Genomic DNA, 26,564 nt, shown 5'->3' on the forward strand with positions numbered 1-26,564 from the left:
TTTTGAGCCTAGTCTCAGCTCTCTGTGTGGTGCGGTTCGCTTGCTAGAATTTTTGGAAAAATCGGGTAAAAAACCCGGGAGAGGTACCTTTTTGAAGTGCTGAGGGGCAGAGTCAATTCCTGGTCATGATCACATGATCCCAAAGTTGGAGGAGGGGATAGGCAAAACGGGTAACTTGGGATACTGGGAAACTTCTCTTTCTTAGTCTGAACGGACTTTTCCCAGTGTTTTTTAAAACAGTAGCCCCACCAAATGCACAAACACAACCTGAAATCATATACTAAGCAAATAAATAACAGATAGGAAACACAGCACTGCTACCCACCCTAACCTTGGTGAACAACTGAATAGATGTGGTGCAAGGGCATGTGGACGTGCCCAGTGCACACACACTGTGTCCTGCCCTTGGAGGGTCATCAGAGCCCTCCAAAGAGTAACCCGTGGAGAGACTGAACACTGAAGCTAATGCCTGTCATGACTTGAAGTGTAAGTTTGCTTCTTAAAGACTGGTCCCTAGACAGGGACAGTCAAAATTGGTACAATTCCCCCTCCCCCTGGGCACGTCCACTTCCCTCTTACTGATAAAAGACAGATATAGCCTTTTTTAAAAAAATTCTTCCTGTTGTTTATTCAGCAACACTGCTGCTTTTAATCCCACCCCTCCTTTGTTTGTTTGTTTATTTATTTATTTATTTATTTATTTATTTATTCCATTTTATATTTACACCCCATAGCCCAAGCTCTCCTGGCTTTTTCTTTTCAGTGAAGTCAGGCAGGCTTTCATTGTGGTTCAACTCCTTATTGTTGTTGTTGTTGTTATTATTGCTATTAATATTAATTAGTACTGCTATTATTAACATTATTATTTTGTTGTTGTTTAATAATGGCTGTGATCACAGTGCAGTCAATCAACTCTGAAGCAAGGATCACAAAGCTTTACTCTTATCCTCCTAGCCTTCTAGTTAGTTATGGGGTGCAAAAGAAAAGGCATCTCTCTGTGCTGCTTCCACCTCACAGGGATGGTTTGCATTACTGGCTTTGAAACTATCCTTGGCTCACTTCCTTATGCCCCCAGAAATGTCTGCTGCCTGCCTGCCTTCCCTCCCTCCTCCCCTGCCCGCCTCGCAGGGATGGTTTGTGTGTGTCTTGCTTTGACTCAGGGGATAAGTCCTTCCTGCGCTTACTTAGACTTTTGGAAGTTCCAAATCCATTTTTCAAGTGTGGAAGAAGATTCATATAGGTTTATCTCTACTCCCCAATTCATGGCATGTTGGGATTTCCTTTGAAATGGCCCCATTGAGCTGTCTGCAGCTTTAAATCCCTGAGATACTGGAGTGTCTGATTTTCATAAATTCCCCAAAAATCAGGGGATGATGGGATTGGCTTGAGTCTTGGCATGCATGTGTATCCATGGATAATCTATCATGGTGCTGAGTTTGAGGTTTCTAACGTGAAAATTGACTAGAGATATCAAAAGGGGTGTGAATTGGGGTTATGGGTGGTGCGTTAGAGGTTAAGCCCCGCCAAAAATCAGGGGATGATGGGATTTGCTTGAAACTTGGCATGAATGTGGATCTAGATGGCATCTGTGAGGGTGCCCACTTCCAAATTTTTTATCTGTCAAAATGTCGGAGAACAGTCCATGTCTGAAAATGGGGTGTCCGATTTTCATAAATTCCCCAAAAATCAGGGGATGATGGGATTGGCTTGAGTCTTGGCATGCATGTGTATCCATGGATAATCTATCATGGTGCCAAGTTTGAGGTTTCTAACATGAAAATTGACAGAGATATTGAAAGGGGTGTGAATTGGGGTTATGGGTGGTGCGTTAGAGGTTAAGCCCCGCCAAAAATCAGGGGATGATGGGATTTGCTTGAAACTTGGCATGAATGTGGATCTAGATGGCATCTGTGAGGGTGCCTGCTTCCAAATTTTTTATCTGTCAAAATGTCGGAGAACAGTCCATGTCTGAAAATGGGGTGTCCGATTTTCATAAATTCCCCAAAAATCAGGGGATGATGGGATTGGCTTGAGTCTTGGCATGCGTGTGTATATGTCCATGAGGTGTCATGGTGCCAAACTTGAGGTTTCTAACTTTAACAGAAAAAAAGTTGTAGACTTTTTGGATTTCAATGCAAGCCTATGGGGGGGGAAGCGGAGCTCCGATCCGGATCCGGAGCTCCGCAGTGGAGCGGAGCGGACTATAGGCGGAGTGGGGTGGAGTGAAGTGGCCCAATCCGCAAATTGTGGATCTGGAAGAGAAGCGGATCGGGGGGGTCCGTGCACATCCCTACTTTTAACCTGCATCTTCTGAGGAATCAACACTCTCCATTGCAGGGACCTGCATCCCCATTTTGACCTGTTAGTGCAGGCAAGAGATCTAGAGGAGATTGTCATGGAGGGTGAGGAGGGCTCAGCTCAGCAGAGGCCCGTCCCTTTAAAACCTTCTATTCTTTGAGAAACGGATGGAGCCCAGGATCTGGTGCTGGAGGTGTCGTGTTTCCTAGCCCGCCCGCCCTCCTTCCTTCCCTCCTTATTGCAAGATAATAAGTCTGCCAAATAATCCACAGAGCTTTATTCAGTAAATAAACATCTCTTTGCACTTCAAGAGAGTTTAAAGCATAGGAGCTTTCCTCTAGAATAACACTTGGCTAAACTAAGCAAGATAATTGTTCTTTCAAGAAAAGGGAAGAAGGTCCTTTCTCTTTAAGGAGGATTTCTTGGAAGAAGCCTTAGGTGAGAAGCTAGACAAGCTGACGCCTCTCACGTACCTTTAGCTCCGCCCGTTGAACCTATGGCAGACCCTAGGATCAGCCAGCTCTGAAGTCCCCTCCCCATTAAAGGATTCCTGAGTTCCCACAGACTGTGAGTTGTTAATGTTTTCAATGATAAGGTCTGGTGAAGATCCCTCCATAGCAGGTGAAGAGCTTGGGAGTATTACCTCCCCCACTTCCTGTGTAAGCTGGGACGTTTCTAGTCCTGTTTCTGCAGCTTCAGAATCTGATTCTGATTGATAGCCTGAAACATACAAAGGGGAACAGGCCTTGTCATGACAGGAGGCACAAAAGGCTTCAATCCAGTCCTGGATGTCATTGGTGCAAGATGATTACTTAGATCTATCCTCGGTGCTCCAACTATTGGCTTGTTTTGCCCCATTTTTCCTCTCTTCTCTTCAAATTCAGGAGAGGACCAAGTCATACAGGACATCAAAAAAATCTCCATGCTGACTAAGTGATCCCAGCTAATCATAGTGTTGCATGTGAATTAAAATAATCCATTAGTAATTGGAATCATTATATGCCACATAACAATCTTTATATATTTGGAAATCCACTTCCAAACATTTTGCCACCCTAATGCATGGCCAAGGAATATAACCCAAGATGAGGATATAGAGAGCAGATAGAGGGCAGGCTTGATTCTCAGAGCAAGGAGCAGGCTATTGCAGTAATGGCACAACCTGCCCACTTGTCCCGGCATGGTGTGGTTTGGCCCCTTCTTGCATCTGAGTGCATGCACAATGTAACTCTGTATGCAAGCCCCTCCCCACCAGCACTTCTTGCAATATACACACCACCTGTATACACCCCAGCCATCATGATGACTGTGTTGCTAGTCTTATCATAGGTTATAGTATCATATTGTTCCATTTTATGAAGAAGCATTGAATTTTGTCTGGCACTAGAGGGCAGTGTTGCTCAACTCTTCCTGTAATCTCATTTTTCATAACTAGGACAATGACATATACCATTCTGAATGCAAAGATATTATTATTATTATTATTATTATTATTATTATTATTATTATTATTATTATTATTTCCCACCCTTTTCTCTCCTTAAGGAACCCAAGGTGGCATACATAATCCTCCCCCTCTCCATTTTATCCTCACACCAACAACCCTGTGAGGTAGGTTGGGCTGAGAGTCTGTGACTGGCCCAAAGTCACCCAATGAGGTTCCATGGCTGAGTGGGGACTAGAACCCAGATCTCCTGACTCCCAGTCCAACATTCTACCCACTACACCACACTGGCTCTCCAGTGATAGGATTCCTCCAACTTTAAAAGCTTTGTAGAAGTGGAAATTTGTACCCGTGTAAGAAGCTGCATCTGGCCAAATCCCCCCTTTTACAAGGAAGGAGGGGAAGCCACATACACATCCCCATCCCCCAGTTCAAGAACCAGAGAAAGAAAGGTAGGAAAACATGTAGGTGCTGTGAGTGCCAATGAGAGAATTCAGATCTCATTCCAGGCGTTACCGTGGAGGTCTCCTATTGCTTAAGATTGGCTATGCACATAAGACTGGCATTTTGGGAAGAGATTTAGTGCACTCTTTTTAGAGCAGTTTATCCCACTTATCCCTTCAGAGTTCCTAGGGTTGAACCTTGGGTTGAGCATTTGACCAGTCAAAAAAGCATTGGTCAATCGACCAGTCCTGTGCTATCAAATAATGGTCAAGTATTTTTAAAAGCATTAACATGATTAGAGCAAGAAGAAGAAGAAAAATAACATTTTTTTGTCTTTGTTCTAGGTACGACATGGAAACAAATGCATTGTATCAGGAAAATGTCCCTGTTTTCACAATGGCCAAGAGTATGCTCCTGGAGAGACTGTGACAAAAGACTGCAACACTTGGTAAGGAAGAGCCTTGCATGTCATGGACGGTTGCTTTTTAGAATAATGAATTTATGGGAAGTGTCTCTAAATCTTCACATTTCTCTGTTGTTGTATGCTACATATAATTATTTTGACAGGGCAATAAATGTTCTATAATACTATCAGTTTTAATTAAATGTCTTATTGCATCATCCTGTTTCCAGCACCATCCAGCATGAGGTGTTGTTTTTGTTTATTTATAATGCTGGGCATCAATAAACTACGGAAGGAGAATAAATTTGTGTTAAAATATAGCTTGACAAACTATATTATGACAAATTCCAGAGAAGTACAATGTGAGTCTGTTGCAGCAAAACTGCCCAAGCGTCAGGCCCCTTAAAGGATAATGAATTCCATGAGCTTTCGTGGATTAGAGTTCTCTTTGTCAGAGGCATCTGATAAAGTTTACGTCACAATCAATCTGCTTCTGGCACAAGAAGATTCTTCATTGAGACATCTAGAAGAGCATCCCCCTAAATTATCAAAGGAATCCCTCTAAGCCTGGGAGGGAACTGGGGGTGAAAGGCAGCCCAACTTCTATACAAAGAATCCAAGGCAGTTGTGGCAGGCAAGGAAGATGGAATAAGAGTTGTGTTGGGCCCTGTTGTGGGATCCTGTTGGCATCCACTTGTCTAATATCATCTTGAAACTCAAATGTCTAAAAAAATCACAACATAATCAGAACAATGTAATATCAGCAATATGCCATGGGTCACTGGGTATATTGACACACGGATAAACAGTGCACCTGGGTGCTGGGGTGATGGTGGGGAGGGATCTTCCCTGTCTCTGGGCATTCTGCTGCTGCTGCTGCTGCTTTTGATGCTGTTGAGCAGTCAGGTGAAACTTTTAGGAGAAGGGGAGGAGGATATTTCAAATATTGGAGGCTGGTGAATAGAGTGTTTTGGGAATTAGGGGTGAGAAGAAGCAGAGCTATCTTCTGAACTGTGGACTGTTTTGGGAAGTAGTTATTTCCTGGACATCAGGAAAAACTTCCTCACTGTTAGAGCAGTACAACAGTGGAATCAGTTACCTAGGGAGGTTGTGGGCTCTCCCACACTAGAGGCCTTCAAGAGGCAGCTGGACAGCCATCTGCCTGGAATGCTTCAGGGTGGATCCCTGCATTGAGCAGGGGGTTGGACTCTACTATGATTCTATGATTCCATTATCCCCACCACCACCTTGCCCTTCTCCAGAAATAACTCAACTTTTTTCATCTGAGATGGGCTGGGGCAACCTTGCCCATCTCCAGTGAAATGGAGGTTCTGTCGTATACGGTACTTCAGTGTTTTCATGTGTGTCTCTGTAGTATACCTGGCTACTAGAGGCAAACTGCATCCTATCCCAAACTCAGAGAATTAACTTCTGGAGACCTGAGGCTAAGGGTTGCTGATTGCTGAAACCTACGGAGTGACAACTATAGTAAACAAATCAAATTTAACAGTCACTCTAAAATTTCCCCTTTGGGGAAATTAAGAATCAAAATAGAGATAGTAATTTAACCAGGAGAGGGACCAGAAAATAGTGATGATTCTTGGTAAACAGAGGCCATTGGAGGACGTGAAATCTCATGTTCTCTACTACTTTTCTGGTTCCTATGACTAAAAAGCAATGTGATCACAAAAGAGGGGCATAACATCTTATTATGTGCCATATTTAACCTATACTGGCCTTTAGAGGGCAATAAAAGTGTTGTCATAAGAGAATAACCAGCATAGAACAGGATGTCCATGGTGAATGATTGCACATTGTAAAATTCTCCACTATATGTTATGTCCAGGCCTTTTCTGCTAATAAGAACGTGGTGGAGGTTTTTCATGTAGCATTAAAGTAAGGAGGGAATCTATTTGTGGTAACTTAACTTGCTGTTTATAGAGCTTTATGGATTCAATGTGCCCTACCTAAATATATCTCAGACAGTTCATTTCTTTAAAGGAGGAAGTTATTGGCTTTTTCAGAAGCACCTCATAAAACAGACTGGGTGCAATCCAGTCAAATTCAATCTGTTTTTAAATTGTATAGTTTTTGATGGGAAAGATTTTAGCATATGTTTAATCCCCCTCATAAAATCACTAAAATTTCCTTAAGTATAGGTTGTATTCTCTGTATGTAGAGATGCTAACTTTGATTTAAAAATGCTGTTTTATTAAGTGCGGACTAGAGCAGAAGCTAAGGCTGGTAAAGCGTTGGCAGAAACTTGCAGGCCAGTCATGCAGTTAGGGGTGCACCCTTTGCAGGCTAGGGGTGGAGCCAGGGGTCATGTCCCATTAGCTCATAGGTTGTGTCTCAAAAGGGACATCCCCAGAGGAGGAGGCTGAAGCACTTGGACCTTCATGGAAGCCAAATTTAGGCTGGTAGGTGGCCCCCTCCCTGCCTGGCTGGATGTATTGGTCAGTTTAGCTTTTTCTCAGATTCAGTTGAAAAACAAACAAAACTCAAATTAATTCTGTCTCACTGATGAAGAGTTATGAAAATGTTAGTAAAATCTTAGCAAAAAGCAAACGGATCAAAACATTTACCCATCCTGGTAAAATGTGTTTGATTTGGAAAGATGTTTAAAAAATGTGATACTGGTCCATTTCCAAATCAATTTGTGAATGTTTTTTTTTAAAGGTCTGCACAAAAATTCACAGGCCTGCTTGTTCACATTTTGTATGCATGAAAATTGGTATGGCGTTTTGTGATTTTTCTCTAATATATCCATTTTTGCAAGCCCTTTCCACTAGTATATGCTTTTTCTTATGCTATTTTCTTTTATGTATGCATTTTTGTAACTGTTTTCCCCATTGTCCCCATTTTTGATGGCATGTTTAAATCAGAGAATTGCATCACAACATTCGGAGAAGTGCAAAAACTGAAGGATGATTGTGTTCTGGTTCATGGATTAGTTTGGGAAGTGTGAATTAGACCAGTTCATATTAAATTGCAAACCAAACCAATATCTCCTTCATTCCTGTCAGTAAGTCATGAGCTTTGCATACTCTCTCCAAGACATAGATTTTTTTGTCTTAGTACCGTATTAGAAAACAGACTTTTGTCGATGTACAAAACCAGTATTAACTGCTGGTCTCCTGCCCACTGCAGTGTTTGTCGTGCTCGAAAATGGGAATGTACAGAAAATATCTGTGATGGCACCTGCTCAGTCATTGGTACAGCCCATTACCTGACCTTTGATGGATTGAAGTACACATTTCCAGGCAACTGTCAGTATGTACTAGCTGAGGTAAGAGTTGAGATAGAATGGCATACTGGGAGATGTGAGTGGTAGTTGACAACATGCTGTGAGTAAAGACATGTAAAACTACCCCAGAAACTTATTGAAACCCTTTCCCTCAAAATTCTTCAGAAATTTCACCAGAGAAGAATCTCCTAAATTCACTTCACGTTTCAATGTAGGTTATATTGCCAGTAATAACTTTAAATTAAGAGTGTGATTCCATGCTGTGTGCCATCAACAGGCAGGAGGGAGGAGGCAAAGGGATTGGGTCCTCATGAGGCTACAGGAAGTGCTCCATGTTCCCAGAGGTGGTACAAACATGGGCCAGTGAAATAATTGCAATCAGAAGGTTTGTAAGTCATTGAGTGGCAAGTGAGACAGATCAAGGGGTCAACAAATGTGCTTGCCAACATGTCACCTGGTGACATGGTCTTCTAATCTGGCAAGGGATGGATGAGGGCTCTTCTCTGATGTTGTCCTGGGCTCTGGAGACAGAAAAGCCATGAGAAGTACGGCTGTTTCCAAGTGTCTCCACAGCCCAGTGTAGTATCAGAGACAAGAAACCATCCTTCTCCCAAGCCTAACAGAAAAGTGGAAGCTTTCCATGATATTGTGTTGGCGAAAGGCAGTTGAAAAGTAGAGATTCCTCACTGCTTTTTCAGTGCCTCTGAAGCTCAGTGGAAATGGCACAGATTGGTCTCCCATCCTCACCCCCAAATTAAGGAAGGGGCAGAGCTGGTGGCAATTTTGGCAGCTATAAATTTCATTGCCTACCACGGCCAAACAAAACTTTTAGAACCCTGGATAAAGTTGCAAAGCTCTGTTCCAGTAGCCTTGGAGAGGATGGTGCTTTACTTTGGGGGAGATAGGAATAGGCTGGTCCATGGCAACTTTGCATGCTTCCAGTTGTGTACATTCATTTTAAACCAGTGTGACCCCTACACATATAACTGCAGACAGGAGTGAAAAGCTTTTACCGTAGTTGTTCTTTAAACTGTTAAGTCCTACAGGTGTTTGGGCTTGGGTTAAATTCAAATCTCCATCCAGGCCCAGTTCACGTCCTCTGCAACCTCTTCCCTGTGGTGCAATCACATATAGTATGGGCAAGAATACTAAATATACATGGGTAGGTTTTTCCCACCCAATCAGATGGAAGGGAGGGAAAGACCTAAATGACCGCTCTTGCCATTTTGTTCTTGCATTCACACAGGCATTGCAGCACCTTGGGATTGGGCAGAGGGAACCATGCCCCACACTCCTGCTGTGGGTTTCAGTGGGATTTCCTTGCAAATAAGCATGGATAAGATCACAAATACTTGATTTTTACTCAGAGAGATCAAGAGGCAAACAAAAAGATCTCAGGGATTATTGTTCTTAAATTTGATGATGCTTAGAGAATCCTCAGATTCCTAGACTTCTGATTTTTGAAGATGGCAATCTTTGTGTATGTTCCAAACATCTGCTCTCAATGTCCATATTTTTTAAAGGATTACTGTGGTGACAATGATGGTGGAACCTTTCGGATATTCATTGCCAATGAGGGATGCAGCTTCACAGGAGAGATGTGCACTAAAAGGATTACCATTCTATTTGACAGTGGCGTGATAGAGCTGTATGATGGAGATGTAAGTATGACACCCCCCCTTTGTCTTTTCAGAAGCACTTCTGTGGAGGAGCAAGCATGCTGTTGCTTTCTGTCAAGTTTGAACAAGGTACTTCCGTCTTAGCAAACAGCCACCGCTGCCTTCTGGCTCACATTAAAAATACTGGACATGATTTTGCTAGATGGCACACTTTCCCCAAGCCAAGAACTGGGCTGAAATATTCACTGGATGCTTTCCTAGCTATTCTGGGTTGAAGGTAGGGAAAAAAGAGCTAACCAAAAAGTCATAATTTTTGGACAAAGGGTGAAATCTATTGGTTCTGGGTGTGACATACCATTATGAGAGGAGGTGGCAATGGGATTTCCAGTTTCTTGCCTTTAACCCATTTTTTTTTTTTGCCACTACTGTTTCAAGTGTTGGTAGAGCCACAGTCAGCAGCCACTCTGTATGAAATGACTCAATATATGATAACACTGTTCCCAGGACATCACTTTTAAAATCTGTTGTTAAAACACTTCTATTGGCCAACAACTGTGTCCCTGGGAATGACACTATGTCATGATGCAGCATTTCTGTATGACATTTCAAAGCCGCCACATTGAAGCAACAATTGGGATGTATGAGAACTTCGTTTTTGCTTGCAAAACATTCAAGCATGTCCCACTTGAAGCCCAAGCATGAATGCAAGCATGAACACACGTCTGCCTAAAATATTTGCAAATTGTCAAATGTGTGCTTACATCCATCTCGTTCCCCATTCTCAGTACAATTTCAGCAAATTTCCTAATTTGCACAAATTTCCTCAGTAGACTGAATCAGCCCTGCTTTAGCCTATGGAGGAAATTTGTTCAAATTTGGGGAGATTAGCATAAATTTCCTGCTTGATCAGTGCTCGAATTGCGCAAGATTCCAGTTCACATAGAGTGATCAACAATCACAAATGTGGACAGGAATCAGGCAAGGGATAAGCAGAGAGATGACATTTGGAGGATTCTGGGTATCTCAAACATTGCTCGTTCACCCATCCCTAGCTGCAACCATTTTTGGTTAGAGGAAAGAAACTAGAAAACCCTCTGCTGACTCTCCCCTCTGATAATAGTAAGCCTCCTGCCTTTTGAAAATTAATAGGTTTTTCCCTCTGCCCCTCAGGAAGTTGTTGAGACTCACTGGTTTCAACCTGTGCTATTTTAGGAAGAGGTAATCAGCAGCTGCCTCAAGGCAGTTCTGGGGCTGTGTACCACCTTGCCAGAGTTATGCAGCCATCCTGTGTGTTGGCATGCACTTCATTTCATTCCTACACTGGCCAACAGCCAAATCTCTCTGGGAACTTCACAACAATAGTATACAAACATTAACATACACAATTTAAAAAGTTTAAACAGCTAAACACATTTACAGTCAAATACCAGGATTTGATAAAACAACTGACATTAAAATTCCATCACATCCTGTCAAATGCCCGGCTGTAGAGCATAGCCTTAACTGGGCATTAAAAAGATGGCAACGTTGGAGCCAGATGGGCCTCAGTGAGGAAATCATTCCAAAATTGGAGCTGCCGCTAAGAAGGGCCCTCTCTCTTGATGTCACCCTCTGAGCCTCTCATGGAGGAGGTACTAGGAAGAGGGCCTCAGGTGCCTTTGAGCAGGTCAGCACTGCCCTTTGTCAGGCTTCCTTCCCAACTGGCTGGCATCCTCTCAGAGCCCAGTCTCTCATCATCATCGTCGTCATCATCATCATCGTCGTCGTTGTCGTCGTCATCATCATCATCATCGCGGCCCCTGGAATGGTCCTTTCTTCAGTGCTGAGAAAGCTGAGAAGTGGCGCGCTGGCCCTGCTGTCTTAGAAACAGGCTCCTGTTTACCCAAGCAGTACTTTGCAGCCCAGGAGCAGCTTGTACGCCTTTTAAATATTCATTAAAAACAACTGTCAGATGGTGAAAAAGGTATCTCGATGGCTGCATTACTCTCCCTTCTTTCGAACCACATGTTGTGCAAAGGAAATCAAAGCGCTTTCTTCTTCACCTCATGGAGAGACGGGGTGGGGGGAAAAAAGAACCCCCTTTACAGAGGGCAGAGTTCAGCTGTTTGCCTTGGGCGTTGTAACAGCCAGGAATGTCCCTGCATTCATCCTTCACAGATCTCCAGTGTGTTATAGAATTACCATTACCTAAACTTCCGAGAGTTCTCTATTGTCCCTGGAATACTGGAGGTTTGCAAATATGTTTGCAGTGAAACATGAAGTCACACAATGCTGCTTTGTTTTCAGCTTAAGCATAGGAAGTGTTAATCCAAACATTTTTCAGTCAAAATTTTGTTTTTAAGGAGTGCCAAAATAAAAGTACAAAAATAATAATCATGCATTTTCATTTATTGAAGACATGTATATATTGATTTTTTAAAGCTCAAATCACATTAAAGAAAAGAAATCACATTTAAAATCAACAATAGAAATTGTAAAAACACATACAGTTGGGCTTCACTTTACTAATCCCTCCGCGCATAAGCAGCCACTGGGAATTTGTGGGGAGGAGCTGCCTGGGCTGAATTCTCTCAGGCCTTTTCTGGTTACTTCAAGAACAGCTGCTATGAGTTCCTTGGCTTGGTTTCTTCTCTTTTGCATCCCAAATTATACTGAACAACAACAACAATTGTTGTTGTTGCGGCGGCTGCTGCTGCTAATGCTGCTATATGCTCCCTTTCCATAAATGTCACCACAGTGATGTAGAACAATAAAAAACCCAATAATACACAAAAATATAAAACCAATAAAACAATATTAGAAAATTAAAACTATATCAAAACAACTTTAAAACCACTTAGAACAAATTATAGCTTGAAAATTGGGGACTTTAGATAGAGGTTTATAAAACTATGAATAATGTTTGGAAAATTAATAGGCATTTTTCTTCCTTCCTCAAAATCAGGATCATTCAGCGAAGCTGACTGGAAGTAGGTTCAGGACAGAAAAGGCCCCAGCAGGCAGCAACTCATTCCACGGGTTCCACAGGAAGGGGAAACGGGGGCACATGAAGCGGGGGCTGGGGGAAGCTCAGGGCAAGGATTAGGAACCTTGTTTGGCCCAAAATCTGAATTGGCCTGGGCCAAGCACATTGGCAACCTGATGCCAGCAGTGGGGCAGGGCCACCCCACCCCAGGCACGTAGCCTCCGTGTACACCAGTTCACACACATTCAGTCACATACTCGTACATCCCCATGAACTCTCACCTCCCTTCTCTCTCCCTTTCACTGGTACGCGCGCGAGCACACACACACACACACACATCCGGCCACTCTACCCTGCCCAGCAAACACGTGCCCAGAGCCACCAAGCTGCCCTCAACCCTTGCAGCTCCTGCTCTTCCTCCTGCCCCCAGAGCTGCCACTTCCCCAACTTCTGCTGGGCTGTTGGCTCTCCTCACCCGCCAGTGCTCGGCCACGCAGGTTCCCCTCCTCCACGCAATGGTGATTTTTTTTTAAAAAAAAGCAACAGCTGTGCTGCCCACCTGCACTCATTCTCACAGTACAATCCTTGGCTCTGCAGAGGTGTGGGGAACAGAAACAGCCCGTATTTCGTAGTGAGGCAGAGCATGCCCCCCCCACGCCCTGCTTCACTGCCTGCCTCATGCTTGCCAGTCTGAACGACTGAGCCGATCCGTAAGGCATGCTCAGTACTCAGTGCCAAGATGAGAAGGCGGAAGGGGCTGCTGCCTAAGCCATGGGCAAGTAAGGGGTGTGTGGCCAGATGGGGGCGGAGGTTGGCCCAATGACTGTTGCCCTACTTGCTCCAGCGGAGGAACTGGCCCTGGCGGGACCTCCAAGCGGGTGCTTCTCATTACTGCCAAGCTGCTAAGAGGCTTAGAACAACTCAGGTACAGAAGTAAACAACTCAGCTGTTGTCAACAATGTTTGAACTATGATTACATGAAATGTGATTTTTTTGGGGGGTGGGTGGGTATTTTTTCCCCATGAAGGTTAACATCTTGACACCACCTAGAGAGGAAGCCAGCTTTGAAGTCTTGAAATCTGGACGCTACTACATTCTGTTACTCGGTAGAGGAGGCATCTCTCTAACTTGGGACCAGGACATGGGAATTAATGTTATATTGAAAGAGCATTACAAAGTAAGCCCATTCTGGTACATTACCTAATAAGGGTTTATTTATGTATGGATGTCAGCCACTGCCTTTCTGCTCAGATTGTTCCACAAGGGGGCTTAAATAGTAAAATTACAATCTAATCTACAACATTACCAAAGATAATATATAGATATCATTGGGATATATATTAGAGAGAGAGAATACAATTTTTTAAATTCAAAACAGGAGATGGTATAAAATACAGAGGAGCAAACGCTATCCACCTAAGACCATTGTCAAAAAGCAAAGGACTTGCCCAGTGCCAATAAGTAAGGAAATATCAAGTCTGTTTCTCGCTACATAATGCTCTATTTTGTTTACTACAAAATTTGTGGGTTTTATTTTCAAGTTTTATTTTTTTCTTCTTAGATGGCAACAACTAAGATACATGTGCACTAAGGTAGCAGATGATGCAGCGATTTTCCGCTCTCTTAGTATTAGGAATATTTAACATTTTGCTTGTACAGAACTACTGCTGCAATCATATACCCACCTGGGGAAAAGTCACATTGAACTCAATGGGGCTTGCTGAGAAAATGTGTATAGGATTGCACTGCAAGGCATTTACTCTTCTGAGGTCTGAGTCCTATCTGGGAGTAATCTGCATTAAACAGAGTGGGTCTTATTTCTGGGTTAACATGCAGAGGATTTTTTTATTCACATAAGCTGCATTTGGAAAGGTTGTACCCTAAAAGGCGGTCTAGAAAACTATTGAAATAAATTAAATTGCTGTGTGCATTTCTAAAAATGTCAAATAGTACAATTTTATATGATTATTATGTTATAAATGGTGGATGTTATGTTTTTGAAGCAACAAACTAAATTTAGGTTTGATACGAAAGTTGTATATATTTCAGTTCCCCCCCAAATTTCTATATTTGGGGGCGGGGAATGGGGAAAACAGGGTATTCATGACTTTAAAATTTACAGAAATTTTACATCTCTAGGCTGGTTTTGAAATCCCTGGTCACACACTATTAGCCTAAACTATTACGTAGAGTTGTTGTGAGGGTAAAATGGAATCATTTCTCTCTCGCCTCCGCCCTATATGAGCTCCTTGGGCAAAATGCTGGTTTCTTAGAGTACTCTGTCCTGCATGCAGGGATGGGATAACAGGGCTCATTTTTATTAAACGATTGATGGCATAAAGTGGGAGGACTTACAGTCTTGGGGTTTATTTCTTTTCAAGGATCAAGTATGTGGCCTCTGTGGGAATTTTGATGGTAACCAAAACAATGACTTGACCAGCAGCATAAAGCAACTTGAGGTGGATCCAAATGACTTTGGGAATACCTGGAAAATTAATCCACAGTGTGCTGATGTCCCAAAGGTACTGTTAAGTGTGAATACAATGTTGGGCTGGGGCAGTGGGCTGCATCTGCCCAGACTTACAGGTTTTACATCATGGTAGGTAAGTCCGTGGAATAGTCTGGGAAGACCTAATATTCGCGCATAGTTGAACCTAAGAGTATGTGGTCTTGATCTATACCTGGAGAGCCATCTAAGTGTCTTTCTAAAGGAAGAACCTAACCTAAGAATAATAATTAATTTTGAAGGCAAAAGTCAAACTGGACTCTCCTGATCGGCTTGTACTGAAGCTTGCAGCCACAATATCTTTTGTTGTTGGTTGGGTAAACTAATCATGGTTGAGGTGTGGTCAAAATTTAATTTGTAAAAACCTCCAAGTCCTCACTGTACGTTAAAATACTGCCTTATGAAAAATATGTACAGTAACGTGCTGTAGAACTTTCAGCGGCTATAGCTTCTGACTTTCCAAAGTTTCTAGTTTATTATCTGCATTATGATGGTCGTTCTTTCTTGGAGTCTTTCTACATGAGACATTTATTGTGTGTTTGTGATTCCTCACTCACAGTAGTTTGTAGGTGCTTTTCATGATGTCATTGTCCTCCAGGGCCTCTTCTATTGTTTGCAATCATTTTAGCAATTTTTTTTCCTAATGAGGAAAGCTGGTACATATATGAATGGTGGCATGAAATGCTAGTGTATTTGTGCAATTCTACTATACTATATCTCCACCTAGTGATTGTACGTATAGAAAGACAGAGAAAGAAATTCCCTGGAAAAGAACATGTGTGAAGGATCCAATCTTAATCCCACAAAGAATCTGAAAGCAGAAGCCTCGGTAAAGGAGATGCATGTTGCTCACCCCGATCTATGTTTTAACTCATTAATCAGTCAATTTAATTAATTAGCTGAAATGTAGATAATTATTGCCCCCTCACTGGGACAAGGACAGCTTGATTTGGGTTAGCCCCTGCTCTGAAAGTAATCTCCTTTAATATATATATATATATATATATATATCTTTATCAAGCGAAGGTGAGAAGCCAAGCTTGCCCAAGATGATGTAAATTAATTACATTTTACAATTCTCAGCTGATTGTGAATGTTTGTATGTGGGGAGGTTGTGTTCACAAGAAATAATGGAAACCTCACCATCGAATTCCAGGCTTCTGTGACACTTCTGCTTCTGAAACTCCTCTGGGTGTTCTTGGATTGTACACAATTCTCTAAAGCGTTTGCTGCTCATTGCAGCAGTTAGAGTTGATACAGCCTTAATATTAGCTGTATTTCTATGCTGTAATGCAGCCTTCTCCAACCTGATGCCCTCCAGATATTTTGGACTTCAGCTGCCATCATCCCAGTCAGCATGGGCAATGTTCAGGAATGGTCAGGTCTGAGTCTTAAGGGGAGACCCTTCCTCTTTCTGGTACAACTCCACCTGACTTTCTGACTCTGAAGGAAGGATCCATCCCAGAGCCAGCTGTTTGCCTTCCATGGATGAGAACAGAAATTCACAGGTTCCGTGTAGAATGTCCATTTTACCATTTATCAGACCCTAATGTAAATTTAATTAAAGAAATTTGATCAGTTAATCTACTAATATAAAATATAAATGAATAACTAGAAATTACTTAATTAAATTTAAATGAGGTTTTGATATTAAGGGCATTTATGAAAGTTTAATCAATTTATTAAATAATGTTTAGTTGATTATACATCTAATTTTAGCTCATTAATCAATTGTAGATGATTATTCCACTAAATTACTCTCTGGGAGTAATTGTAGATGATTACTCCCAGAGAGCTTCGGCTATGGGGTGGTACATAAATGTAATAAATAAATAAATAAAATCCTTAATGTACTATATTTACATATTTTGTCATATAATGAGAACCTAAGGAACCTACTGTTCCTTTTTTGATAAAGTAAAGATAAACTTAAAAAACACTAGCTCATTGTTAGAAAGAAAAAGCATAAGTAATCATTTGGTTTTTTTAATTCCCTGTTATAATGATATGCTAGAATCAGTTGCCTCAAGTAACTAGCAGATTTACTAATTAAAATGTGTAATAAATAATCAACAACAAATCTATTGATTAATCTACTAATTATGCTGATTAAAGTTTAGCGTCTTTATAATAATTGCTACTACCTTTATATTTTGGACATAATGCAGCCAAAGGGAAACATTGTTCTTTTACTTTTAGTGGAAGGCATATGCTTAAATATTTTCCATTGAAATCAATGGAAATTAAAAGTAGTTAACTTTGAGCTAAATGGTGCATTAAAATTGGAATTAAAGATACAAATATGTGGATACATTTAGCATGTGTGCCTCATCCATCTGCTTTTGAAAACTCAGGGTTGTTTGCACTCAAAGAGAAGCCCTAACGGTAACCCAGTCAGCTTGCATTTTTCATTATAAAATCAAGTACCGGATATTCAGATCTGTTCCTATCAGATTCCATTTGATATTTCGTAAAATGGATTGTTATCACAGTAGCCACTATGTATATAAATAAATAAGCAGTTGGAAGTTAAGTAGTTGCATTTGTTTCAGTAATGATGTACCAGTGTTTCTTCTTTTCATTAAGCTTTCCCAGGGTCAAGGCTTGGCTTCTGCATTGTGCAATGGTAATGTAGTGAAGCAAGTGATGGTGGAGACCTCCTGCAGTGCCCTGAACAGTGACCTCTTCAAAGAGTGCAAAAAGCTGGTAAACCCTTTCTTTTCCAGTTGTCACACTCCCTTTCTGCTTTCAGTGCCTTGGCAAGCATCTGTCATCAATTGCTTTAATCATTCTCTAATTCAAGAACCTTTTTCATAACTCATTTCATTTGTTACATTGCTATGCCACCCAACAGCCAAAGCTCTCTGGGCAGTTTACAAAGATCAAAACTCTAAAAAATACATAATATAAAGCCAGTGTAAAAAATACAACAGTTTTTTTTAAAAAAAGAAAAGAAAATCAACAGTAAATCCCAGGAAACATTAAAAACCTTATCAGATGTTATCAAACTGCTCACTGGGGATGATCTGAATGTTACTGTAGCCATTTGCAAGGTGGCATCATGGTCTTTGCCATCAGCCTTTGTAAGTCAACACTTGTTTCTGCACACACTGCCGTTAGTAGGTGGGTTCTGGAGTCAAGGATGACACTACTGCTTTTCCATGGGAACCTGGCCATTCATTTTCACCTGGGATGTGGAGCAGCTGTAGTGCATCCCTTTTCTGCCTTCTCTCCTACCATCAAGCGTGAAAAGGAACATTGGACTTAGTGGGAAGTTCCCTTCTGGACAACTGACACTCCTGCCCCGCCAGGCAATAGTTGGGCAGGCATAATTTCTCACCCTTTCTCCTATTTCTTATATATTCTAGGTCCTGCCATGAGCTACAGAAATGACTAATCCTGACCTTATTGAATCACCACTCTAGATACCAAATCTATCCAAATAACATGGTTGCTAGTTTGGTCATCTTGATATTTGTAGATGGGTTTATCACTACAATTTTGCATACATTTAGTCTGAGGGATAGGCAGAACCTTGGCAACAAAAAAATAATGGTTTTATGGTGCTATCACTCTGCCTGGTTCATTGAATTTTATGCCTGCAGAGGAAGGGGCAGATGATTTTGTCCTCCCCTGAGAAATCGCCTGTGCTTTTGCACTGCTTCTTCCATCTTTTTCTTACTGTGGAAAATCCATCAAGGAAGAAAGGATGGAAGAGCTGCACAATGCCTTTTGACCGTGAGCGCTAGGAGCCCTCCATCTGGGAGTACCCCAGGACCCATGCTCTGCAGGGAGGGGGAGGAAGAGGTGATTTTGCTGTTAGCGACGGGGTGAAAATCTGCCTGGGCCTGCAAGGGCAGTGGATGCCCCCACATCTGGCCCTCCTGGCCCCCAATGGATGTGCTGGGCAGATTCTCACCCCATCACTAGTGCAGGACAAAGGCATTGCAGGTCCAGGTGGGACTCACTTCTGCCTGGAAGCCATGTGCATCCTTTGTCCTTTCCCCCATGGGAAAATGCATGGGTGCCATTAGAGTGGAGGGGGGAAATACACGATTTCCCCAGCTTGGGAATCTAGCTAATGGTGTGCCAGGGGAATTACGCAGTTTTTAGAGGCCCCAGAAAGCGTGTTTTGCCTCCTCCCCCTCACACCAACCATGGTGTTAAAGGCCCTCTTAATCCAACAGGGCCTTTAAGGCCACGATTGGGGTGGGGTGGGGGAGGCAAAGTTCTGGGGCCTCCAGAAAAGGCACAATTGCCCCAGCACACTAACAGCATGCTGAGGAATTGAGCCCCCAGAAAGTACGCATTGCCGAGTGCTCAGTCAGGCTGGCTCCCAGAACAGGGCCAGCTGGGCAGCTCCCAGCCAACTGAAGGGGCGTCCACCCCCCCACCCCCGCCAGCTCTTCATTCTCTATTTGCAGTTTAAATGTGCAGAAGTGGGCTGAGAGTTCAGCTGGAGTTTCTAAATGAGGGAGGGTCATTGGAGTGGGGATGGAGAATGCAAGAGCTGCTCTCTTAGAGTCTTAGTAACTGTTACCAGCTGAAGGAGTGTGATTGCCTTGGCTTATGCTTGCGTATTTCTTTGTAGCAAAAATTACAAAGACAACCTAAATCTCCAGTGAATTTTTGCCCAAAGTAAACTACCCTGGAGCTTCTTGCCACTCAAGAAAGTGGGGAGCACATAATAATATTATTTTTGTTCTTAGATCAAAATCAAGTATTAAAGGCTTAAACATTATCATACCCTCTAATGCCGAACTTGGATGGTCTTGAGCCTATCAGTTTGGAAATGAAACGAGGCCAACCCAACCTAAGGGAGTGGTTTCTCTGTACTTTGGAAATTCCCCAAGTATGCAGAAATATATTAGTTTGAAAAAGGAATAAATACTCCGGGAATCCCCAAATAGTCTAGCAAAGACCCATTCTCCATGACTGATTAGGCCAGGGGAGCAGGACCTCTTTCACCTCAAGGACCAAAGCCCATCTTGGAGAAGCTCTTAGGGGTCATGTTCCAGTGGCGGTGGGGCAGGGTCAGAACACTAAAAACACCTGCAAATGTTTGCGTAATGCTCTTCCTGTCAGAAACGAAGCCATGGGAGAGGAGGCCTTTTGGCCTTTTAGAACGGTGGTGGTGGTGAAATGCACAAAAGCCGCCCAGTGATCAGTGGTTGGGGAAAGGGGGTGGGCCTGGTGGGGCCCTGGTGGGGTGGGGGAGGATGAACTGGGATGAACCGGGTACCCAGGGGTGGGTGTCCCCAGTGCTGCACCCCTGGCCTAGAGCCATAGAATGTTGGGGGCAGTTAAGCTATGGAATGTGGAGGAAGGGAAAAGATGGAGGCAGGTCGATCACTGGTCTGCTTGAGTCCCTAACAGCGTATAATATCCCAGAGGAGATGTGTGGCCTGAAGTATTTAAATATCCACTCTAGCTCACTTCCCCACACGATCTGGAAAGTTTTTGTGTGTGTTGAAAAAGGAAAAAGGATACCCTGCTCCTTTCCCACTGTCCAGAAACTTAGTATGCTTCCAGATATGGGTCTGCTAGCACCACAAATCAAAAGGCATTGTGCACCTGTTCCATCTTTTCCTTCTTCATGGAGTTTTTGCTGGTAAGAAAAAGATGGAAGAAGTGGTGGGAAACACAAGAGGATTACAAACAGAAGACAACGTTATCTGGACCCTCCGTAAAATGTCATGTTTGATGCAGGGTGATTGAAAGATAATAATTCCTCCCCATTCTTCTATGTAGCAGCAAAGCGTTCCTGTTTGGGGCTTGCAGCCAGCTCTGAACCTTTTACAGCAGAGAAAGGTTTCAGTAGGGGGGGATGCACTTTTTTCCTGCCTGGCCCGGCCCGGCCCTGCTCAAGAAAGCTCTCTCTCCTGTTGAGCTTCTCTACATGAGTGATTTATGGCACTCTCATGATTGGCCACTCTTGGAAGCTTGCAAATTCTTTACATGATGCCGTCAACTTCCAGGATGTTTCCTGTGCCTTCCCCTAGTAATCTCACTTTATAAAAGATGAGAGATAATACACTATTCAAAATTATCATGGGATATTGTGGGATATCCCCAGTGTGTAAAGTCAGCGCTGTAACACAGTCACTAAATGATGCTATTACATTGAACTTTATGGAGCATTGCCATGAGGGGAAGTTTTTAATTACAAATCACATGGTTGCCATTGGTTGCCATCTAAAGGAGTCATGGTAAATGCAGAAAGACCCCAGAAGAAAGCCTGGTAAGGATGTGGGTTTCCTCCCCCCTAATGTAGAGATGCTCTTTCTGAGTCCTGAAAAGTGCTATGAATATTCTGTTCCAGGCTGGCTGGAGCTGTGGAAAGGAACACCCCTGTTAAGAGGGCAAGGAGATACACCACACCATTTTGTTATGGGTGCCCATTCAGTTTGGAGGGGGGTTCTTTTTTGTGTGAAATTTAATAAGCTCTTCTTCTTAATGCAGGTGGATCCTGAGCCGTATGTGGACATCTGCCTGTATGATACCTGTGCTTGTGAATCCATTGGGGACTGTGCCTGCTTCTGTGATGCCATCGCCACTTATGCTCATGCTTGTGCACAGAAAGGGGCAGTGGTTCACTGGAGGTCACCTGCTTTATGCCGTAAGTGGTTCAGAACAGTGGGGGAAATAAAACAAAATCAAGATGGAAGAAATGTGTAAGAACTGAATGTATTGTTCTTCCTTTGGCAAAGTAGATTTAGAAAATAGTAGTTGCTTTTCTTGTAATCCTGGTCCTCAGCCATAACTATCAATGGAATGTTTATCAAACCAAACAAACCAAACAACCAAGCCCCTCCCTTTTCACATGACCTTTTGCTGAGTTCTTGTGGATGTCTCAGTGTGGCACTACATACTCTGGGCATATCTATACCAAAAACCTACGTTGGTTTTAGAACAGTTTAGCTATCATGGCTTTCCCCACTGAGTCCTGTTCTTTGAGGTGCAGAGACATCTGTGTTGTGCTAGCAGCGCATATTGGGGTCAGGGTGCAGTTGGACGTGTCTGGTTTGTGTTTTTTGGCTTTGCTTACAGCCACATTGTGTGTGTATTGACTGGGCTGCCTAAATTTACAGTCCCTGACTGTTTCTTTCTGTCTGAATGGGAAGATCCTGAGGCTGTGTTAGGCCACTTGTATCCAAGTTTCATGTGTGTATCTTGAAAAATGAGGAAGTTATAGCACTTTGCTGCACAGATGTGTCTGAAATTTTTCACACAAGATTAGCCACAGGCCATCTGTAAGGCCACCGAGTTTCTATCGTTAAAAATAAAAAAAAAGTTAAAGGCATTTATTTCTCCCAATGCAAGTCTATGGGGAAAATGAGTCATCCAAATCTCGATTTGGAGATCCGAATCTCGCTTTGGATTTGGTTCTGAAGTGAATCGGGGTAGGTCTGAATCAAACTGAAGTGAATCAGGCCCAATTCAGAAGGGCCGAATCGGGATCCGAAGTGAATTGGGGGTCTGTGCAGCGTCCTACTGTTTATCATGGATTGTGTTGATGTCCAACAGACCTCTTCCTCCTTCTTTCCTGCTAATTGTTGTTCTTTCAATGCATGAGTTGGGATGGAAAACATGTGGTGTTTTGTGAGTTCGATGCGATTGAGTCTGTTTATTTCTTCAAGTTCAGCGTGTGACCAGTGTGCGATTCTGAATGAGTATGTGAGGATGGGTATTGCGTAGGTGTTGATGGCTTTGAAAGTGTTTTTAGAGTTGAGTTTGGATTTTAGGATTTGTGATAGACGAGTTTTATATTGCATTCTTAGTTGTTTTTACTGTGGAGTGATTGATTTTTGTGCTTTGCTGGAATCCTAAGTATTTGTATGTTTCATTTTCTTCCATGTTATGTAGTATTTTGTTATTTAATGTTTCTGCTGTTTCTTCTTCTTTCCATTTTCCTTTTTCTATGTGTAGCATCTTGCATTTTCCTATTCCGAATTCCATTTTCTTGTCTGTCATCAGTTCTTCAGAGATTCGCAGGAGGCCTTTTATCTGTGTCAGAGTTGAGGCATAGGTTTTGATGTCATCCATGTACACGAGGTGGTTGATTCTGTGCTTTGCTTGTCTTTGGTGTTTTATGTCAATGCTGTATGTGTTGTTTGTAAGGGTGTTGGCTAGTGGATTGAGACACAGGCAGAACCTTAGAGCATTGGATGCGTCACCTTGGAATATGCCACGTTTGATATTTATGATCCTTGTCTGTTGTTAGGTGTATTGTCATTCTCCATGTCTCCATGATTCTTGTCAGAAGATTTTGGATTGAAGGATGTATTTTGTAAATTTCAACTACTTTTTTCAGCCAACTGTGTGGGATGGATTCAAAAAACCTTTTTATAGTCGATGTAGCAGGTGTGGAGGTTTCTTCTCTGTTTTTCTGTTTGCTTCATGATGAAACTGTCTATTAACTTCTTTTTTTGCATCCTCTGCTGTTCTTTTTGCAACCTTTTTGTTCTTCTGTAAGTGTATTATGTTGGGTGAGATGTGCTTCAATTTTCTGTGTGATTGTGGCAGATATAATTTTGTAGAGTGTTGGGAGGCATGTTATGGGTCTGTAGTTAGCTGGGTTTTGGGTGTCTGGGTGTTTTGGTTTAATGTAGGTTTTGCCTTTGGTAAGGAATAGCCGGAATAGGTGTGGGTGTTCAATGACAGTGTTGATCTATTGAGCGAGGTATTCGTGTATTGAAGTAAGCTGTTTGTATCAGAAATTTTGAATTTGGTCCGGGCCGGGTGCTTTCCAGTTGTGTGTCCTTTATATTGTTTACTTCAGTTCTTCCAGGGTTATTGTATACTCTGTTTGCTGTAGTAGTTGTCTTTGTCTTTCTTCTCCTTGTCCTATCTAGCTTGTACTTTACCATCATCATCATTATTATTATTTACGAGTGTTAGTGCGTTATTCTTTTCTTTATATTTCATAGCACAAAGCTGTGAACACATGAACAAGGAAGACGAAGGAGGCTACCAGTGTGAATGGAGATACAACAGCTGTGGCCCTGCCTGTCCAAGGACGTGCCAGCACTTGGATCCAGTGGCATGCCCTGTGAAGTGCGTCGAAGGGTGCCAGGCACACTGCCCTGCAGGCAAGCATGGCTTCCTTGGTGCAAACTTCTTAGGATGCTGTTTCTTAGCTTTTACTATCAAAACAGATAATCTTCTTGACATTTCTTCTGAAGTGTGGGAAGACACACTAGAGCTTGCTCCATTGCCTTTCTATTTTGTACCCTCCTGATCATTAAGTTTTGATTCTGGCTTAAGTGCTGTTCAGTCATTGCTTGAAGATGTGAAGGCTTAAGGGACGTTCTGGGACTGTGTCTCCAGGCTGGCTGATTCTAACCCCTTCAGTTCAGACCTTGCAAAGTCTGAACATTTGTGTACATTTGTTTGAAGGCAAATACAATTCTCTGCACACTTGCAAACCCCTGTCCTATCAGAGTTAACTATCACATGGAAAGTTCTACTCGTGTTGAAGTGAACATGAGCACAGCTCCCTTTCAGACCTTGTCCATTCAATACAGCAAGGTCTGAGCTGAGGGGTTGAAGGGCGGGGCAGGGCTCGCTCTCCCTTTCCCATCCCAGTACACATGCTAAGCCCTCACCCACTCAAGCGAACACCTGAAAAGGGCTCTTGTTGCAAATGCATAGTGGAGTGAAGAGCAGGGGTAGAGAATGAGCTTGTGTTCTGTGAAGTTCCTGGTGCAAACCTTATCTCTGCTATAAATCCACTAGAACCATTGGATTCAACTCCCATCTACAGTACAGAGATAAGAGTACTAGTTTACCAGACAGGGCTACTATTGTAATGTGTGTAAAGTGCTTTGAACACTGAAAGCACCATAAGAGGGCCAAAACAGACATTCCTTTAAATCAGTATCTATCAGCTATGCCTTGTTTTCAGTTTTTACTCTAGAGTTGGCCCAAGGCCTGTGATCCAGACCTTAAAAGACCCCTAATCTCCATGCTAGGTTCCCATTCTGGATTAGGCCCCATGGATCTTCTCTGGAATAAAAAAGTGGGGGAGGAGAGCAGACATAGCTGTTAAATACGGATTGTACTTTGTCCTAACCAGCAGGAATATTCTAAAATGAGAGTGCCTTTCTGTTTCTACTGAGCAGTTGTTGAGGGAGAAAGATGGATCCTACTGAGGTGGAGAGCCAAGCAGGAAAAAAGGCGTGCAAAAAGGGATTTTAAAATGATGTGGCTAGCTCCTGCTCAGCTCCTGCTCAGTTGAGGTCAGGAGGCATGGAAGGATTCATGACTCCATAGCAGAGGCTAGTCTGGCAACTTAGTTTACTGGCTCAATTGGGGAAACACTTGCAAATGTTTTGTTTTTGTCTTTAAAGACCAAAATACCACAACAGCTGCTTCTTGCTGGAGGCAGATCCTCAGAATAAAGTTTGTGGTTGTTATGGTGATGGTGGGGACCATAATTATTGACTCCTATGAACATTGTGCAGGAGTAAGGCAATGGCACCCCAGGGCCCCACACCACTTCCCAAACTGGACTACCAGCAGGTCCCAGGACTGGGCCCTGAGTCCGCCACGCTGCTGTTTCCCAAGCTTTTGATCAATGGGTATTATTTTTTCTTTTCTGTGTTAAAGCTGGAGAAACACTTCACTCTTAAACTCAAAAAGATACCCATATCTTTTCTCAGTGAGCTCTCCCAAACAATAATGGACAGGTATCCTTCTTGTGACTGCAGAACAACTCAGTTAATATTGCCTTTTGGCACCCCCCTTGCCCCTTCAGTGAGGCCTCAGGGATGGGACTATGGTTTACCTGCCTTGCCCCGGCCCCAGGAATGAAGACATGAGACTTTGGGGGTGTGTGTGTGTGCGCGCGATCAATGCTGCATGTGGCCTTCTTACTCTGATGGGTATTGAACATGGTGGCTTTAATTTTCATAACACTTTGAAAAGATGCTCCGGCATACCGTTTGGGAACCATTCCTCTACACATATTCCTTGCTTTTTCGGTAACTGGGAAATCAGATGGGAGCACTTTGCAACCATGTTTAGTCTACAGCTTGCCAATTGCTGATCCTTCCATTTTTGCCTTCCATGGCCCTTCTTCCCCGGATTTCAATTTAGAAGCTGGAGGGGGGGTGGAGGGATAAATCAGAGTGTACTTTCATGGCAGCTCCTTGTTACCTTTTCCCCAGAACCAGTGAAATAGTAGATCAAGTCTGAAAAATGGACTGACACCACCAGCAATGCAGGTATCTAGGAATTGCAGTAGCTAACAACTGTCTGTCTGGCATCTCAACTTGCAAGAGTTGTGAACCACCCAGAGAGCTCTGGCTATTGGGCAGTATAGAAATGTAATAAATACATAAATAAATAAATAAGAGTTGAGCTACTCTTGCAAGTCCAAGATGGAATCAGGTTTTCAAGGGGAGGCAATATGTTTAGAACCTTAGGATGTGGCTAGGGTTGTTTTTGTTGTTTTTGTTTAAACCTCAATTTCTAAACAGGGAAAATACTTGATGAGCTTTCCGAGTCTTGTGTTCATCTCGAAGAATGTCCGGTATGTGAATTAAGAGGGCGCAGAATTTCCCATGGGAAGAGCATCATTTTGAATGCTGAAGATCCACAACTCTGCCAATCCTGGTAAAATGTGATTTTTTTT

The 26,564-nt window shown here is 42.7% G+C and overlaps 1 protein-coding gene across 2 annotated transcripts in view; it reads left to right on the forward strand.

The window, feature by feature from the left end:
- The window catches only part of VWF (von Willebrand factor), a 250,378-nt gene that overhangs the window by 79,074 nt on the left and 144,740 nt on the right, over positions 1-26,564 (forward strand). For both annotated transcript variants that reach the window (XM_063134384.1, XM_063134386.1), the window contains exons 19-27: positions 4,531-4,634; positions 7,740-7,878; positions 9,360-9,497; positions 13,448-13,597; positions 14,802-14,942; positions 17,513-17,632; positions 21,389-21,545; positions 23,857-24,018; positions 26,410-26,545. In XM_063134384.1, coding sequence (XP_062990454.1) covers positions 4,531-4,634; positions 7,740-7,878; positions 9,360-9,497; positions 13,448-13,597; positions 14,802-14,942; positions 17,513-17,632; positions 21,389-21,545; positions 23,857-24,018; positions 26,410-26,545 — 1,247 coding nt within the window. The remainder of the gene's footprint in view (positions 1-4,530; positions 4,635-7,739; positions 7,879-9,359; positions 9,498-13,447; positions 13,598-14,801; positions 14,943-17,512; positions 17,633-21,388; positions 21,546-23,856; positions 24,019-26,409; positions 26,546-26,564) is intronic.

The sequence above is a fragment of the Elgaria multicarinata genome, chromosome 9, assembly GCF_023053635.1.
Source record: "Elgaria multicarinata webbii isolate HBS135686 ecotype San Diego chromosome 9, rElgMul1.1.pri, whole genome shotgun sequence".
NCBI classification, from domain to species: Eukaryota; Metazoa; Chordata; class Lepidosauria; order Squamata; family Anguidae; genus Elgaria; species Elgaria multicarinata.